This window comes from Bos mutus, chromosome 11 (assembly GCF_027580195.1).
Source record: "Bos mutus isolate GX-2022 chromosome 11, NWIPB_WYAK_1.1, whole genome shotgun sequence".
Taxonomy (NCBI): Eukaryota; Metazoa; Chordata; class Mammalia; order Artiodactyla; family Bovidae; genus Bos; species Bos mutus.
This window is the reverse complement of record NC_091627.1, coordinates 65,985,207-66,004,286: the sequence shown is the minus strand read 5'-3', so window position 1 is coordinate 66,004,286 and position 19,080 is coordinate 65,985,207. Positions and strand designations below refer to the sequence as shown.

The 19,080-nt window shown below is 36.8% G+C and overlaps 1 protein-coding gene across 4 annotated transcripts in view; it reads left to right on the top strand.

Moving 5' to 3' along the window:
* Nucleotides 1–19,080, top strand: part of VRK2 (VRK serine/threonine kinase 2) — a 108,806-nt gene that overhangs the window by 32,097 nt on the left and 57,629 nt on the right. For 3 of the 4 annotated variants that reach the window (XM_070379534.1, XM_070379533.1, XM_005888707.2), the window contains exons 3-7: nucleotides 117–166; nucleotides 1,618–1,687; nucleotides 4,508–4,595; nucleotides 5,806–5,911; nucleotides 7,065–7,157. In XM_070379534.1, the coding sequence (XP_070235635.1) occupies nucleotides 117–166; nucleotides 1,618–1,687; nucleotides 4,508–4,595; nucleotides 5,806–5,911; nucleotides 7,065–7,157 (407 nt within the window). Of the gene's footprint in view, nucleotides 1–116; nucleotides 167–1,617; nucleotides 1,688–4,029; nucleotides 4,094–4,507; nucleotides 4,596–5,805; nucleotides 5,912–7,064; nucleotides 7,158–19,080 lie in introns of those variants that run through there. The other variant, XM_070379535.1, reaches the window with a different exon arrangement.

Sequence of the window (19,080 nt, the reverse complement as noted above, 5' to 3'; positions counted from 1 at the left end):
CTTGTATAAAACAGAGGTGGTACCATAAGAGGTTCTTAGCACAGTGTCTGGGGACATAGTAAACAATCAGGAATTGGAAACAACCGTTTTTTCCCCTCACTGTCTTTGTTTTGCAGCTTTCCCCACAAATAAACCAGATAAAGATGCAAGGCATGTAATAAAAGTGGTAAGTATTACTCTTAAATTTATGTTTCACATACATTTGACTTTTTTATTTTCTGTTTTATTTCATTTTTGTAAAAATGTTTCTCATCTTAGTCTTCATGATTTTATGATTAACACAACAAACATTATTATATATTTTTACATTATAAAAATTTAAAGACTAGGGAATTTTGTTGTTCTTCATTGACGTTCTTCATTGACATTTATCATCCTTGTATCTTATCTAGATATCTATTTTCTCCTTCTCTTTTCCTCTCTGTTCTAGATGGTGAAGTCCATAATGGCAGGAATGAGGTTTTATTTGTGATTGCACCCCCTGTGCCTAGTATAATTAATGAAATATAGGAGAAACTCAGTAAAAGTATCATGTATGAATGAACCACCAAGGTAGTTTGCAGTGTATCCACTGTTTTGCATGTTAGTACACATGAATGTCTGTGTATGTGTACAATTCTCTTGATGAAGGTAAAAGAGGAGAGTGAAAAAGTTGGCTTAAAACTCAACATTCAGAAAACGAAGATCATGGCATCTGGTCCCATCACTTCATGGGAAATAGATGGGGATACAGTGGAAACAGTGGCAGACTTTATTTTTGGGGGCTCCAAAATCACTGCAGATGGTGACTGCAGCCATGAAATTAAAAGATGCTTACTCCTTGGAAGAAAACTTATGACCAACCTAGACAGCATATTCAAAAGCAGAGACATTACTTTGCCAACAAAGGTCCGTCTAGTCAAGGCTATGGTTTTTCCAGTGGTCACGTATGGATGTGAGAGTTGGACTGTGAAGAAAGCTGAGCACCAAAGAATTGATGTTTTTGAACTGTGGTGTTGGAGAAGACTCTTGAGAGTCCCTTGGACTGCAAGGAGATCCAACCAGTCCATTCTGAAGGAGATCAGCCCTGGGATTTCTTTGGAAGGAATGATGCTAAAGCTGAAACTCCAGTACTTTGGCCACCTCATGCCAAGAGTTGACTCATTGGAAAAGACTCTGATGCTGGGAGGGCTTGGGGGCAGGAGGAGAAGGGGATGACAGAGGATGAGATGGCTGGATGGCATCACTGACTCGATGGACGTGAGTCTGAGTGAACTCCGGGAGTTGGTGATGGACAGGGAGGCCTGGTGTGCTGTGATTCATGGGGTCACAAAGAGTCGGACACGACTGAGCAACTGAACTGAACTGAACACATGAGTGTCTGTGTATGTGTACAATTCTCAGTGTTTTTAGTAAGTTCTTTCCATAAGAAGACTGCTTCCATGTGTAAGACTATATAGTGATACCATTACAAAATATTAAAAATGAGATTCTTTATTTAGTGAGAAAATCTTGAGATTTTTGTGATTCAGGTACTATTATTTATTATATATGTATATTCGTATTTTCACATTTGAAATACCAATTCCATCTTTAAAACTTTTTTCTAATAAAATCAATTGTTCTTTTCTTTTATAGGAATATCAAGAAAATGGCCCATTATTTTCAGAACTTAAATTTTATCAAAGAGCAGCAAAAAAAGACTGTAGTAAGTAAAATAAGTAAAAAGACTGTATTAAGTAAAATAAGTAAAGTAAGCTACTTCTATATATATGTTTGCTAAGTGGGAGTTAGTATTTTTGTCTTTTTCTGGCCTTATGGAAAATTTTTTTCAATTAGAAAATTTTATTATAAAATGATACAGTTAATTGTTATGTAAAAACGACAGAGGTATATAAATAGTGATATTATGTACATAATGGGTTATATATTTCAAATCGAAGTTATTTGTTACCTTACATAAAATGTTGGATTGTTGATCGAAGCCACCAAGAGTTCTTCACGTGTAAAAGATGGAATGAAATTATTTCTTTTGCAAAAAACCATTTGGATGGAAAGGATATAAAGAAAAAACATTAAAATGGGCAGTAGATTATAAATTAAAGGAATGACCATAGAATAGATTAGGCCAAAGCATATGAAAATGATTATAAACATTAAAATGATTTAGAAAATAAGTTAAAAATATTGAAAATTTTTATGTTGGGAAATTAATTGGAGCTGAATATCAGATGTAAGAACTATTAGTTAGAGGATTAGACTATGAAGTAAATATGAGCAAGGCTAAGAAGAATAAAAGCATTTTGTAAAAACTATATGATACAGATGGATTTGTAAAGCTTGAAGGAAATTGATATGAGTAATGCCTGTATAATCAAGGTCATTTACATTATGTTTAGGAAAAAGAATGATGAGTCTCACGTCAATAATTAACTTTGTTTTCTTTAATAAAACCTTCTGAACATCAAGACTGTAGTCTTTACTAACTGCTTAAACTATGTCAGAGTGACAAATAGAATCCATTAAACGTCATTGTTTATCAGTAGAGCTGTCTTAAACATTAAGCATATTTGGTAGAAAAGTGAAAAATTAAATAAGCTGCCTGATTTTTAAGTGGATTTGTTTTTTTTTTTAAACAAAATTTAATCAAAACAGTTTCTGTACAATATAGTTTCAGAGTAAGATGATTCTCCTGACCAATTTCTATTTTTTAAAAAAACCTTATTAATATTTGGCTCTGCCAGGTCTTTGTTGCTGCTTGGGCTTTTCTCTAGTTGCAGTGAGTAGGGGCTACTCTCTAGTTGCGGTGCACAGCACAGGCTTCTCGTTGTGGTTTCTCTTGTTGCCGAACATAAGCTCTGGGGCGCATGGGCTGAGTAGTTGTGAGGCAGGGGCTCAGTTGCTCTGCAGTAATGTGCAATCTTCCCGGACCAGGGATTGAACCTGTGTCTGCTGCATTGGCAGGTGGATTCTTTCCCACTGAGTGACCAGTGAAGCCCCTATTTTTTTTTTTTTTTTGCTACTCTGGTTTTAGGTTTTTAGTAATAAGATAGAAAAAGCTGTCTTTCTACTGCTCCTTTGGTAGTTATCATATTTTTTTTATTTAAAAATTTAACAAGCATATAAGGGAATGAATTTTGTTAATGAATAGAACTGCTACTGCTAAGTCACTTCAGTCGTGTCCGACTCTGTGTGACCCCATAGACGGCAGCCCACCAGGCTCCCCCGTCCCTGGGATTCTCCAGGCAAGAACTCTCTGGGTTGCCATTTCCTTCTCCAATGCATGACGTGGAAAGTGAAAGTGTTTTATAGTTTCTGGTCTTACGTTTAGATCTTTAATCCATTTTGAGTTTATTTTTGTGTATGGTGTTAGAAAGTGTTCTAGTTTCATTCTTTTACAAGTGGTTGACCAGATTTCCCAGCACCACTTGTTAAAGAGATTGTCTTTAATCCATTGTATATTCTTGCGTCCTTTGTCAAAGATAAGGTGTCCATATGTGCGTGGATTTATCTCTAGGCTTTCTATTTTGTTCCATTGATCTATATTTCTGTCTTTGTGCCACTACCATACTGTCTTGATAACTGTGGCTTTGTAGTAGAGCCTGAAGTCAGGTAGGTTGATTCCTCCAGTTCCATTCTTCTTTCTCAAGATTGCTTTGGCTATTCGGCAAAACTAATACAATTATGTAAAGTTTAAAAATTTAAAAAAAAAAAAAAAAAGTGAAAGTGAAGTCGCTCAGTTGTGCCCAACTCTTAGCAACCCCATGGACTGCAGTCTACCAGGCTCCTCCATCCATGGCATTTTCCAGGCAAGAGTACTGGAGTGGGGTGCCGTTGCCTTCTCCAAATGGATAGAAACATTTGGATAAATAGTGTGTCCTCAGTTGCTCAGTCGTGTCCGACTGAGAGCCCCATGGACTAGCCCACCAAGCTCCTTTGTCCATGGAATTTTTCAGGCATGAATACTGTAGTGGGTTGCCATTTTCTGCTCCAGGGGATCTTCCTGACTCAGGGATCAAACCTGTGTCTCTTGTGTCTCCTGCATTGCAGACAGATTCTTTACCACTGTTCCACCTGAGAAGCCCCCATACTACACTTGATCTTAGCTAAAAGGGTGAGAAGCAATAAATGATATTGGTGAATTTTATGACTATGACTATTTTTGTTTTTGTTGCGTATTTATTTATTTACTATTATTTTTTTGGAGTATATTTAATATACAATATTGTATTCATTTCTTCTGTACTTTCTTTAGATTCTTTTTACATATAGATTATTAGAGTATTGAGTATAGTGATTATGACTTTTTAAATGTTAGAAATCTGTATTATGTATTTAATATTATCTGTTAATTATTGCAATAAATAGAATTTGAAACTGTTAGCTAGATATATTTGATTTAAAAAAATATATTTTTAGGAAGGTCTGATTTCTATTTGTTAGCTAAATAAATTTAAGCATCTACACAAGTGTAAGAAATACCTTTCTAAAAATACATACTTTTTTCCTATTAAATTTGTCTTTACAGTCAAAAAATGGATAGAACTCAAAAAGCTTGATTATTTGGGAATTCCTCTGTTTTATGGATCTGGCATAACTGAATTCAAGGGAAAAAGGTAAAATGGAATTACTATAATCAGATATTGTCCTGTAACTATCTCTTATATGGTCTGTTAGTTATTTGTAGCTATATAGCTAGTTACCTAAAATGTAGTGGGTTATAATGACAAACTAATATTATCTTAGTTTCTGTGGGTCAGTTATCTATATAAAAATGGCTTCCCTAGATAGTTCTGGCTCAGGACTTCTCATGAGGATGTAGTCAGATGTCTTCTGGCTCTAGTCATTTTGACTGAGGAAGCTCATTCATGTGGCTATTGGCAGGCCTAAGAAGATCTGATTCTAAATTCACTCATGATTGTTGGCAGGCCTCACTTCCTTACTATGTAGGTCTCTCTGTTGGCTGCTTGAGTGTCAAAAAGACATAGCAGCCAGCTTCCAGTAATTGAAAGAGAGGACAGAGCACACACGAGAGTATACAGCCAAGAAGAAAGTCACAGTCCTTATGTAATCTTATTTTAGAAGTGATATCCCATCATTTCCCCTTTCTTAATGGTGCATCCATACCATATAATACTGTGCAGCCCATTAAAGAAATCAATTAGAGCACTACCAGTTGATTTGGAAGGATTTCAATGAGGTATTATTGAAAAAAGTGTGATGCAAAAAAGTTCTTATAAGAAGATCACATTTTTGTAAAACAGATGTAAAAATTTCTATATGCCTTTGTGTGTGGCTACATAGATACAGAACAGGGGCTGATGTGAGTATGTAAGTGAAGGGAAGTGAAGAAGAGGAGGAGGTCTCAAACAAAAGAAAAGGAAGAAGTGCATTTTTTTAAAAAACACAAGTTTATAAATGTATAGAGAAAGTAAATATGATTTTATAAGGTCAAGAAACAAATGTAAATAAAATATTCTGTATGGGAAAATAATTTGCTCAAGGCCATATGTCAAGAAGGTAGTAGAATCAAAATAAATTAAGTTCAAGACTAATTTAGAAGGACTCCTCTTTTCATGATCTAAGACCATGTAAGTGGCTCAGCACAGCTTGCTCTTCTACTTGGAAACTATCTGCAAAGTAAATACTTAGTAATGTGTTTCTGCAAAAGGCCAAGATTATTAATATGCATTCATTCTCAGTTAGTTCAGATTGGATCATTCTTCACTGTTAGGTTGGGGGCATTTTTCCGTTGTTTCAAATTCGTAAATGGACCGTTTCTGCATTGCCGTTTTAACATCTCCTTTTGACTTCTCCTTCTTATAGTTACAGATTTATGGTAATGGAAAGACTGGGAATAGATTTGCAGAAGATCTCAGACCAGAATGGTACTTTTAAAAAGTCAACTGTCTTGCAGCTAGGTATCCGAATGGTAAGAAAGAATGACTCATTTCCCATGCTCCATTTTCAGATTATTTACTTGTTACAACATACAAATTGTTGCCCTTTGTGGAATTATCAGAGAATGAAGGATTATTGCCCTAGAAATGTCAGTTATTGAGAGTAGACGCTATTTTGGTGAAATTGATAACAGTGGGCTCTGTAAGTGACAGAATGTGCTGTGTTTGGCACTACAAACTCAATTAGGCTTTGGTTCTACTGTCTGATTTTTTTTTTTTTCCTCACAGCTTTGTTTTACATACCAGGACAAGCTTGCATTGCTATAAGAATAACCTCTCTTTGTCAGTTATTTTTATGACTATGCAAAGTATGGCAAAATATATTATTTTCCAAACTACACATGTGATAAGGGGGTGCTATAAAGTTTTTATTATGAGTTTGGGATGTTGGTAGTCATTAACGTGGCCATGAATAATATCAGTGTATACTTTCCCAAATAAGAAGCAATGAAGTCTTACTAGCACCCATGCACACATTTTGTTTATACCACAAATTTGTCTTATCTTGTGGGTGTTTGGTTTGCCTAAACTTCATTTTATTTTTTCCAATTTAGATAGAATGTGACTGCCCCTGCCAGGTTGGGATGTGGCAAATAGAGTTCATTAATTTCCCCACTCGTCCTCTAGCCAGCCAACAAGTGTTTTTTGAGCACTAGGTGTAGGTAACATGCAAGTCGCAAGGGCTTCAGAGAGGAAACAGATGTTTTCTGTTGCTCTACAGAGGGAGAATGGCTTTCTCTGTGGTAATGGACACGGTGTTTTGCTGAGTGGGCGTCATGATTATTTCACTTCAGTTCTCCGATTTTGCCATGTTTCTCCTCTTTGGACAGAAGATTTGGGCATCAGACTGTCGGGGGTATTGCTGAGTCTTGGCTTCCTTTCCATCAGAGGTGCCCTTAAAACATTAAAACATTTGGTGTTCAAGGATCCTTTTATGCAACTTTTCCCCAGGATGCACGACCAGAACATGTGATAATTTTAGAATAGATAAATGCACAATTGGGAAATACATCACTTTGTCATTGTTAATATGAAAAAAAATGTGTTATTTTCTATTCAAAATGCTCAGGTTGATCATGAGTTCTAAATTGACATCAGTATAACTGTATATATTTCTTTTTACAGTTGGATGTTCTGGAGTATATACATGAAAATGAATATGTTCACGGTGATATAAAAGCGGCAAATCTACTCTTGGGTTACAGAAATCCAGATCGGGTAAATACAGTATTAAACTGTTGCCTTCAGTAAGGATCCTCAAAGTACTATACTGAGACAGATATTCAGAAAACAAACTCCTAACTGGGAAGAGTTTGCAAATGAGGACTTAACATGATGAGTGTTATAATTTATCTTATCTTGCTTATCTAATTTAATGCACTAAACTAATAAGTAGGGCTTCCCTGGTGGCTCAGATGTTAAAGAATCTGCCTGCAGTGCAGATTTCAGCTTCAATCCCTGGGTTGGGAAGATCCCCTGGAGGTGGAAATGGCAACCCACTGCAGTATTCTTGCCTGGAGAATTCCATTGACAGAGGGGCCTGGCAGGCTAGTCAGTGGGGTTGCAAAGAGTCAGACACAACTGAGCAACTTTCACTTTTTGAACTAATATGAGGAAACTGAGACCTGGTTCAGTTCAGTTCAGTCACTCAGTCGTCTCCAACTCTTTGTGACCTGATGGACTGCAGCACGCCAGGCTTCCCTGTCACCAGTTCCCATCACCAATTCCCGGAGCTTACTCAAGCTCGTGTCCATCAAGTTGGTGATACCATCCAGCCATCTCATCCTCTGTCATCCCCTTCTCCTCCTGCCTCCAATCCCTCCCAGCATCAGGGTCTTTTCCAAGGAGTCAACTTTTCGCATGAGGTGGCCAAAGTACTGGAGTTTCAGCTTCATCATCAGTCCTTCCAATGAACACCCAGGACTGGTCTCCTTTAGGATGGACTGGTTGGATCTCCTTGGAGTCCAAGGGACTCTCAAGAGTCTTCTCCAACACCACCGTTCAAAAGCATCAATTCTTCAGTGCTCAGCTTTCTTTATAGTCCAACTCTCACATCCATACATGACCACTGGAAAAACCATAGCCTTGACTAGACGGACCTTTGTTGGCAAAGTAATGTCTCTGCTTTTGAATATGCTATCTAGGTTGGTCAAAACTTTCCTTCCAAGGAGCAGGCGTCTTTTAATTTCATGGCTGTGATCACCATCTGCAGTGATTTTGGAGCCTAAAAAAAATAAAGTCTGACACTGTTTCCACTGTTTCCCCATCTGTTTCCCATGAAGTGATGGGACCGGATGGGACATTTTCTGAATGTTGAGTTTTAAGCCAACTTTTTCACTCTCCTCTTTCACTTTCATCAAGAGGCTTTTTAGTTCCTCTTCACTTTCTGCCATAAGAGTGGTGTCATCTGCATATCTGAGGTTATTGATATTTCTCTTGGCAATCTTGATTCCAGCTTGTGCTTCTTCCAGCCCAGCGTTTCTCATGATGTACTCTGCATATAAGTTAAACAAGCAGGGTGACAATATACAGCCTTGATGTACTCCTTTTCCTATTTGGAACCAGTCTGTTGTTCCATGTCCAGTTCTAAGTGTTGCTTCCTGACCTGCATATAGGTTTCTTAAGAGGCAGGTCAGGTGGTCTGGTATTCCCCAGCTTTACTGAGGTTTAATTGACAAAAATTGCATATGTTTAAGTTGCACAACATGAATTTTTAAGGTACACAAAGTGATGATTTATTATACATATGTATTGTGAAGTGGTTAATCAAATTAACACATCGATCACTTCAAATAGTTGCTTTTTGTTTTGTTTTATGGTGAGAACACATAAGATGTACTCTTTCAAAAAATATGAAGTACATAGTCACCGTGTTGGGCATTAGATCCCCAGAACTTACTCATCTTCTAACTAAAAGTTTGTACTCTTTGACCAACTCTCTCCATTTCTTCCAGCTCCCTCCCCCCACCAGCCCCTAGCACTACTGTTCTACACTCTGGTTCTATAAGTTACCTTTTGTATATGCCACATGTTAGTGAGATCATGCAGTGTTGTCTTGCAGTGTGTCTTATTTCACTTAGCATTATGTCCTCTGGGTTCATCCATGTTGTTGCAAGTTGTGTATTTCTATCCTTTTTATGATTGATTGTACATGTATATAGCACATTTTCTTTATCTGTTTATCCATCAGTAGACACTAAGGTTGTTCATATGTCTTGGCTACTTTTAATAATGCTGCAATAACAGGGGAATACAGATATTTCTTCAAGATAATGATTTCTTTTCCTTTGGATATATATCCAGAAGTGGTTTGCTGGGTCATATGGTAATTCAGTTTTTAATGTTTATTTTATTTTTTTCCTGAAGACGCTCCATACTGTTTTCTGTGCTTCCCAGGTGGCACTGTGGGTAAATAATCTGCCTGGCAATGCAGGAGACTCAAACCTGCAGGTTTGATCCTGGGTCGAGAAGATCTCTTGGAGTAGGAAATAGCAATCCATTCCAATATTATTTCAGGAAAATTCCGTGGACAAAGGAGCCTGGTGGGCTGCAGTCCATGGGGTTGCAAGAATCAGAGAGGACTGACCACGCATGCACGCACACACATACTGTTTTCCGTAATGACTGTACCGGTTTACATTCCCACCAACAGTTGTCCAGGGGCTCCCTTTTCTCCAAACCCTCACTAACATTTGCTGTCTGTAATAGCCTTCTAACAGGTATGAGGTGATGTCTCATTATGGTTTTTATTTTTCGTTTCCCTGATAATTAATAATGTTGAGCATTTTTTCATACACTTATTGACCATTTGTATGTCTTCTTTGGAAAAAATGTCTCTCTAGGTTCCCTTGTCTGTGTTTTAATTGATTTATTTTGTCTTGCAAGTGAGTTTTATGGGTTCTTATATATTTTGGATGTTAACCCTTAGCAGATATGTGGTTTGCAGGTATTCTCTCCCATCCCATCGGTTGCCTTTTCATTTTGTTGATGATTTCCTTGGCTGTGGGGGATCATTTTCGTTTGATGTAGTCCTACTTGTATATTTTTGGTTTTGTTTACCTATACCTTTGGTTTCAGTTGCAAAAAAATCATTGCCAAAACCAGTGCTTATGGATTAGAAGAATTAACATTGTTAAAATGTCTATACTACCCAAAGCATGCACATGAGTTTGGATGAACTCCAGGAGTTGGTGATGGACAGGGAGGCCTGGCGTGCTGCAATTCATGGGGTCGCAAAGAGTTTCACACAACTGAGCAACTGAACTGAACTGAACTGAACCCAAAGCAGTCTATAGATTCAGTGCAGTCCTTCCCAAAGGTCCAGTGATATTTTTCACAGAAATAAAAACCCAGTCCTCAAATGTGTATGGAAGCAAAAAAGACCCTGAAAAGCCAAAGCACTCTGGAGAAAGAACAAATCTGGAGGCATTATACGTCATGATTCGAACTATATTGCTGTGCTCTAGTAATCAAAGCAGTATACTATTGGCATAAAAGCAGACCCAGCACAATGGAACAGAATTGAGAGTAATGCATATATGATCAGTTAATCTTTGACAAGGGTGCCAGGAATATTCAATGGGGCAGAGATAGTTTCATCGATAAATGGTGGTGGGAAAATGGGATATATACATGCAAAAGAGTGGACTTGGATTCTTATACCATATACAAGAATAAGCTCAAAATTTTTCAAAGACTTAATTGGAAGACTTGAAACTGTACATCTAGAAGAAACCTAGGGAGGCAGCTTAATTTTAATTGATTTAAATTTATAAGCCACATGTCGCTAACAGCCAATGCATCAGCAGAGATTTAAAAAGTTAAAAAATGGAGTGTATAAAAAAATAGCATTTAGCTGGTTGTTTAACTGAACTGTACACGAAGAGAGAAATTTCTTAATAAAAATACCCCTAAAATCTTAGAAAATATGGAGAAATTTCAAGTTTTAAGATGTCTGTATATTTTAAAAAATTGGAAAAGGAAAGGCAAATGAAAAGCTGAGAAGTATTTATGACAGACAAACTTTAGGATATATAGCAAGTTTAAAAAAATTAAAATAAAAAACAACAGTTTCTTAAAACAATGATTAAAAAGAATGAACAACATAGAAGAAATAGAACTGTTTGAGAAATAGATGAAAAAAAGTTCCCCATCACTAACAACTGAGATGTACAAATCAAAACAGTGAGGCAACATTTCATAAGACTTACCAAATAGGAAAAGTCTAAAATAATAATCCGATGACATTCAGGCTGATGAGCGTACAGGCACTTGTAGAATGCCAGTGGGAATGTAAATTAAATGAGAGTAGGAGATAAAATCAAGTTAATGGAAGTACAATTTGGAAATATATATTAAAAGCCTTTAAAAGTGTGCCTGCTTTTTTAAGGTTAGATTTATTGAAATATAATTTATAAACAATAAAATCCACCTTAAGTATATAGTGTGGTGTGTATTTACACATGTATATTGTATAACCAGCATCACAAGACATAGAGCATTTCTATCATCCTCAGTCAGTCCCCTTCTCTTACCGAGGCAATGATTTCAGGCTTTTTTTTCCCTACGTTTTTAGCAATGCCATATAAATGGACTTACAGGTTTTTACTCTTTGTGTCTGGTTTCCTTTACTTAGCATATTTCTGAGGTTGATCCATGCTGTAGTTCGTTAGTAGTTTATTCCTCTTTAATGATAGGTAGTAGTCCATTAAAAACTATTGCAGTTTCTTTCCTGTTTACTTCTGGATAGATATTTGTGTTGTTTCCAGTTTTTGAGAATGAAGATGTATAAATTTGTGAATGAGGGTGTATAAATTTGTGAATGAGGGTGTATAAACACTTACGTACAGGTTTTTGTATAGGTTATATATTTTAACTTCTTCTGGGTAAATAACTAGGCATGGAATTTTCAGACTATGTCAACGTGTATGTGTGCTAAATCGCTTCAGTGGTATCCAGCTCTTTGTGACCCTATGGAACATAGCCCAGCAGGCTGTTCTGTTCATGGTATTTTCCAGGCAAGGATACTGGAGTGGATTGCCATGCCCTCCTCCAGGGGATCTTCCCAATCCAGGGATCAAACCTGTGCCTCTTGAGTCTCCTGCATTGGCAGTTGGGTTCTTTACCACCAGTGCCACCTGGGAAGCCCCATGTGAATGTGTATGTATGATTTTAAAAGAAATAGCCACATTGTTTTCCAGAGTGATTGTACCATAATATATTCCCAAAGGCAATGTAGATAATTCCAGCTGTTCTATTACATGCCACCATTTGGGCTTCATTAGTTGTAAAAATTTAAGCCATTATAGTAGATGTGTGGTTATATTGAAGGTTATTTAGGTTATAGTAGGTTATTTATTTATTTTTGGTGACGCTTGGTCTTTGCTGCTGCCTATCAGTTCAGTTCAGTTCAGTAACTCAGTCGAGTCCGACTCTGCGACCCCATGAACCGCAGCACACCAGGCCTCCATCACCAGACCTGGAGTCCACCCAAACCCATGTCCATTGAGTCGGTGATGCCATCCAACCATCTCATCTTCTGTTGTCCCCTTCTCCTGCCCTCAATCTTTCCCAGCATCAGGGTCTTTTCATATAAGTCAGCTCTTTGCATCAGGTGGCCAAAATATTGGAGTTTCAGCTTCAACATCAGTCCTTCCAATGAACACCCAGGACTGATCTCCTTTAGAATGGACTGGTTGGATCTCCTTGCAGTCCAAGGGACTCTCAAGAGTCATCTCCACAACCACAGTTCAGAAGCATCAATTCTTCAGTGCTCAACTTTCTTTATAGTCCAACTCTCACATCCATACATGACCACTTGAAAAACCATAGCCTTGACCAGATGGACCTTTGTTGACAAATTAATGTCTCTGCTTTTTAATGTTATCTAGGTTGGTCATAACTTTCCTTCCAAGGAGTAAGCGTCTTTTAATTTCATGGCTGCAATCACCATCTGCAGTGATTTTGGAGCCCAGAAAAATAAAGTCAGCCACTGTTTCCCCATCTATTTGCCATGAAGTGATGTGACCAGATGCCATGATCTTAGTTTTCTGAATGTTGAGCTTTAAGCCAACTTTTTCACTCTCCTCTTTCACTTTGATCAAGAGGCCCTTAGTTCTTCTTCACTTTCTGCCATAAGGGTGGTATCATCTGCATATCTGAGGTTATTGATATTCAGACTGATTTGAAGAAAGTGGGGAAAACCACTAGACCATCCCCAAGAAAAAGAAATGCAAAAAAGCAAAATGTCTGTCCGAGTAAGCCTTACAAATAGCTGTGAAAAGAAGAGAAGCAAAAAGCAAAGGAGAAAAGGAAAGATATACCCATTTGAATTCAGAGTTCCAAAGAATAGTAAGGAGAGATAAGAAAGTCTTCCTCAGCGATCAATGAAAAGAAATAGAGGAAAAGAACAGAATGGGAAAGACTAGAGATCTCTTCAAGAAAATTAGAGCTACCAAGGGAACATTTCATGCTAAGATGGGCTCAATAAAGGGCAGAAATGGTAGGCACCTAACAGAAGCAGAAGCTGCTGCCTATAGGCTACTCTTTATTGCGGTGTGTGGGTTTTTCACTGCAGTGGCTTCTCTTGTTGTGGAGCACAGGCTCTAGGTTGCACACGTTGCAGTAGTTGTGACATGGGGGCTCAGCTGCCCTCCGGCATGTGGGATCTTAGTTTCCAGACCATGGATCAAACACACATCATGCATAGGTAGGTACATTCTCAACCACTGGACCATGAGAAACGTCCCCTAGTAGCAGGGTTTTTTTTAAGTTGTTATTTTATTTATCCCACCTACAGTGGGAGTGTAAATCCAGCCATTTTATTCCCACTTTGCCATAAGTCGGCTTCTCTTGTGGCTTAGCTGGTAAAGAATCCACCTGCAATGTAGGAGACTTAGGTTCAATCCCTGGGTTGGGAAGATCCTCTGGAGAAGGGAAAGGCTACCCTCTCCAGTATTCTGGCCTGGAGAATTCCATGGACTGTATAGTCCATGGGGTCACAAAGAGTCAGGCAGGACTGAGCGACTTTTACTTTCACTTTGCCATAAGTAAAAAGGACCAGTTTTTAAATTTTATTTATTTATTGTGAATAGTTTGCTCATGTCTTTTGCCCATTTTTCTGATATGTTTTTGTCTTTAGTCCTTGATTTTGAAGAGTTCTTTAGATGTGAATTATATCAGCTTTCATCTATTACATATTTTGCAGATATTTTCTCCCAATTTGATTTTTGCTCTTTGATTATACTTATGTTGTTTTATTTCCATGTAGAAGATGAATTTTAAAATTTTTAGTGGTCAAATTTACCAGTCATTCATTACTAAGGATGTTGAGTCATGGTTAGTAACCTTGTTCTTGCTGCTTAGTTGCTAAATTGTGTCCGACTCTTTTGCGACCCCATGGACTGTAGCCTACCAGGCTCCTTGATCAATGGGATTTCCCAGGCAAGAGTACTGGAGTGCTTTTCCATTTCCTTTTCCAGGGGATCTTCCTAACCCACAGATCGAGCATGTGTCTCTTGAGTCTCCTGCATTGGCAGGTGGGTTCTTTACGATTGAGCCACCAGGGAAGCCCATCTTGTTCTACAAACAGGTTTATATGAATTTTATTATATGGTTTCATTTTTTACATTTAAATCACTTATTCACTTAGAGTTTATTCTTTTACATGACAGGAGGTGTCAACCCCATGTTATCTTTTCCTAAATGATTTTCCAAGTTTTCAAAAACTTGGAACTATTTTATAATAGTTCTATAAACTATAAGCTATTTTTAAAAAGCAAAACTTTGCTTCAGTGATGTTAGATACCGCCTTTGTTATATACTAAATTTCCATATGTACTTGAGTTTATTCATGTACTTCCATTGGATCTTTCTGATTTGATGTCTGTGCTTCATTCCCATACTAGTGCATTAATTTCTGAGGCTTTGTAATGTATTTTAATATCCGGTAGGTCTGATAGTGCCTTGTAGAGTTTCTTTTTCAGTGTTAGTCTAGCTATTCATATTTTTCTATGTTCTGTTGTATAGCTTCATTTGAAAAAATACTTGTTGGTGTTCTCATTGAAATTTTGTTAAAACTTTTAAAATTAACTTAGGGAATACCCGACATCTTTATGATGTATAGATGTTTATTCAATAACAAAGAATGTTTTTGAATTCCATCAGTTTTTGCATTTGTTTCTTCTGAGTGATTATTGTTTGTATATATGGAAATACTGATTTTTGAGCATTCATGGTATATTCTGTTAATTTACTAAATTTGTTGGAGGTGGTTTTAGTAGTGATTGTCCAGGGTTTTCTTGGGAAATTGTTGTATCATATGCAACTAAATGTAATTTTCCTTCTTTTCCAGTTCTTATGTTTCTGATTTGTTTTGCCTAACATGGATCCAGTATATGGTAAATTGTAGTAAAAGTCATGATCATCTTTTTCTCTTCTTGATCTTAGTGAAATGCCTAAAAGTAGTACCTCATTAAATACGATACTGGCTTTAGGACTAAGGTGTGCATGTGAGTGTGTGTGTATGTCTTTATGGCTATAATAAGGAAATAATCAGTGGAAACAGGGACAGACTTTATTTTTGAGGGCTCCAAAATCACTGCAGATGGTGACTGCAGCCATGAAATTAAAAGACACTTGCTCCTTAGAAGAAAAGTTATGACCAACTTAGACAGCATATTAAAAAGCAGAGACCTAACTTTGCCAACAAAGGTCCGTCTAGCCAAAGCTATGGTTTTTCCAGTGGTCATGTATGGATGTGAGAGTTGGACTATAAAGAAAGCTGAGTGCTGAAGAATTGATGCTTTTGAACTGTGGTGTTGGAAAAGACTCTTGAGAGTCCCTTGGACAGCAAGGAGATCCAACCATTCAATCCTAAAGGAAATCAGTCCTGAATATTCATTGGATGGACTGATATTGAAGCTGAAACTCCAATCTTTTGGCCACCTGATGTGAAGAACTGACTCATTTGAAAAGAGTTGGGAAAGATTGAAGGCGGGAGGAGAAGGGGGCGACAGAGGATAATATGGTTGAATGGCATCAAGGACTCGATGGACGTGAGTTTGAGTAGGCTCCGGGAGTTGGTGATGGACAGGGAGGCCTGGTGTGCTGCAGTCTATGGGGTCGCAGAGAGTCAGACACGACTGAACAACTGAACTGAACTGAAGGAAATAATCACCTGTTTCTCTGTTCTTGAATGGGTGTTTTGTTTTTATGGAATGAGTATTAAATTTTGTCAAATGATTGTTTATCATGTATTGAAATGATCATGGTTTTCTCAGGTCAGTTAATATGGCATAATATATTATGCCATAATATAATATGGCCTTTCTTCTAATAGTGAACCAACCTTACTTTCCAGAAATAAATCTCATTTGTTATTGTATGTTATTTACTAAATATGGAAATGAAGTTTGTTCACTAATATTTTATGTAGTTTTTATTTATATTGGTATTTGTAAGTGATACTCTCTTCATTTTCTGTGTTCTAGGACTATTTCTATTACATTGATACCATTTGCTTTTTTAATGTGAAATTGTCTGGTTCTACTGAGGATATTGCTTGTTACTCTTGATTTTTTTCCCTATGGAAATTGGTTGTTAAGCTCTTTATCTCTACTTGGGTCAATTTTGGTAGTTTTCAGTTTTGTCTGGTTTTTCAAATTAATTTCTGTGGTGGTCTGCATTGTCATTGTTTATGGCTTTTAAATTTCTACTTCAGTGGTTGTTTCCTTCTGTTTTTTTTTTTTTTTTAAATTCTTGCTTTCTCTCTTTTTTTCCCCTTGATGAAAATAGCTAGTTTGTCCATTATATTAATTTTTCAACAAAATTGGATTTTGACTTATTAATGAGATATATTGTTGTTTTCTATCATTAATTTCTGACTTTGCCTTTGTTGTATCTCCTGCTCTTTTAATTTGACCTTTTTGTTCTTTTTCTTGTCCTTCAATTTGGGATCTAATTCATTTATTTTCATTTTTACATTTTTCACTTCTGTAGGTGTTTAAGGCCACAATTTTTCCTCTGGTTCCTGCTTTGTATTGTACCTCATGGATTTTGATATGTAGTGTTTTTATTGTCTTTATTTTTTAGAAGGTTATATTTCTCCTTCACTAAAACAGTTAAGTAGAAGAATTTTAAATTTTCATATAGAAAAACCTCTTAAAAAATTTTGGTTTACTTTTAACAAGATGGTCAGAGTATTATTTTTAGTAATTTTATTCTTTGAAGTTCACTGAAGCTTTTATCACAACTTAGAACAGGATCAATTTTTGTCAGTCTTCCCTGTTTTCTAGAAAAAGAGATAGTCTCTGTTTTTATAGTGTAAAGTTTAGTATCTATCCAGAAGATCTCCCTATTGACTATATTATTCATGTGATCTGTATCTTAGTTTTTGTCCACTTGATCTGTTTTGTACTGTGTTATTTAAGCCTTCAGTGTGTGTTTGTCTCCTTGATTCTCTAATAAATTCTGTTTTATAAGGATCATTGCTGTACTATTTGGTAAATAATTATGTTTTCTGTGTTTCTTCTATATTTTCTTTGGTCTTAAACTCTGGGAGTTGGTGATGGACAGGGAGGCCTGGTGTGCTGCAGTCCATGGAGTCGCAAAGAGTAGGACGTGACTAAGCAACTGAACTGAACTGAACTATCCATTTAAGTTTTTTTGCAGGGAGGAGTCTATGAAAGTTTGTACTTTTGTTATTATCATAATCTTGGTGTTTATACCTTTTAAAGATGCTTTGAGTCACTCCTCTCTATTTAACTTTTTAGTACTCCTCTGATAGTCTTTTGTGGCATTTTTTTTTAACCACAACTTTAGTAAGTTCACTATCAGTTACCATATTTTACTTTTTTCCTTTCCTTACTGTTGTCTTGAAGTCATACTACTTTGTCAGAACATATGTTATTTGTATATTCTTCATTTATCCCTCCCTTGTTTTTTAGTCTTAGCGATAACATATTAAGTGCTCACCCTTCTGTCTTTTTGCCAAAGTTACTCACCTTTTGATTAATTGAAGCTAATCTTCTAGTAGATTGTTCAAGAAGTGCTGATGGATATAGCATTCCCTTGCATGTATAAAATGTTTCTCAATAGTATTAATGCCTAAAGGATACCTTGGGTAGATTTAAAATATATAGTTCACAGTTTTCCCCTTGAATTTCTTGAAAATACTGATCTCTTTTTGCCTTGTTGGTGTTTGCTTTCAATAAGTCTGCTGCCAGTTTAATTCTTACTATTGTATGTTATTAGTCCTTTTTGCCATCCTGTCTTTAGGACTTTTTCCTTTATTAATGATGTCTAATCATTCAGGTATGACCTAAATCAAATCCCTTATGACTATACAGTGGAAGTGAGAAATAGATTTTAAGGGACTAGATCTGATATATAGAGTGCCTAATGAACTATGGACTGAGGTTCGTGACATTGTACAGGAGACAGGGAGCAAGACCATCCCCAAGAAAAAGAAATGCAAAAAAGCAAAATGGCTGTCTGGGGTGGCCTTACAAATAGCTGTGAAAAGAAGAGAAACAAAAAACAAAGGAGAAAAGGAAAGATATAAGCATCTGAATGCAGAGTTCCAAAGAATAGCAAGGAGAGATAAGAAAGCCTTCCTCAACAATCAATGCAAAGAAATAGAGGAAAACAATAGAATGGGAAAGACTAGAGATCTCTTCAAGAAAATTAGAGCTACCAAGGGAACATTTCATGCGAAGATGGGCTCAATAAAGGACAGAAATGGTATGGACCTAACAGAAGCAGAAATATTAAGAAGAGGTGGCAAGAATACACAGAAGAACTGTACAAAAAAGATCTTCAAGATCCAGATAATCACGAAGGTGTGATCACTCACACTCACCTAGAGCCAGACATCCTGGAATGTGAAGTCAAGTGGGCCTTAGGAAGCATCACTATGAACAAACTAGTGGAGGTGATGGAATTCCAAATGAGCTATTCCAAATCCTGAAAGACAATGCTGTGAAAGTGCTGCACTCAATATACCAGCAAATTTGGAAAACTCAGCAGTGGCCACAGGACTGGAAAAGGTCCGTTTTCATTCCGATCCCAAAGAAAGGCAATGCCAAAGAATGCTCAAACTACCGCACAGTTGCACTCATCTCACATGCTAGTAAAGTAATGC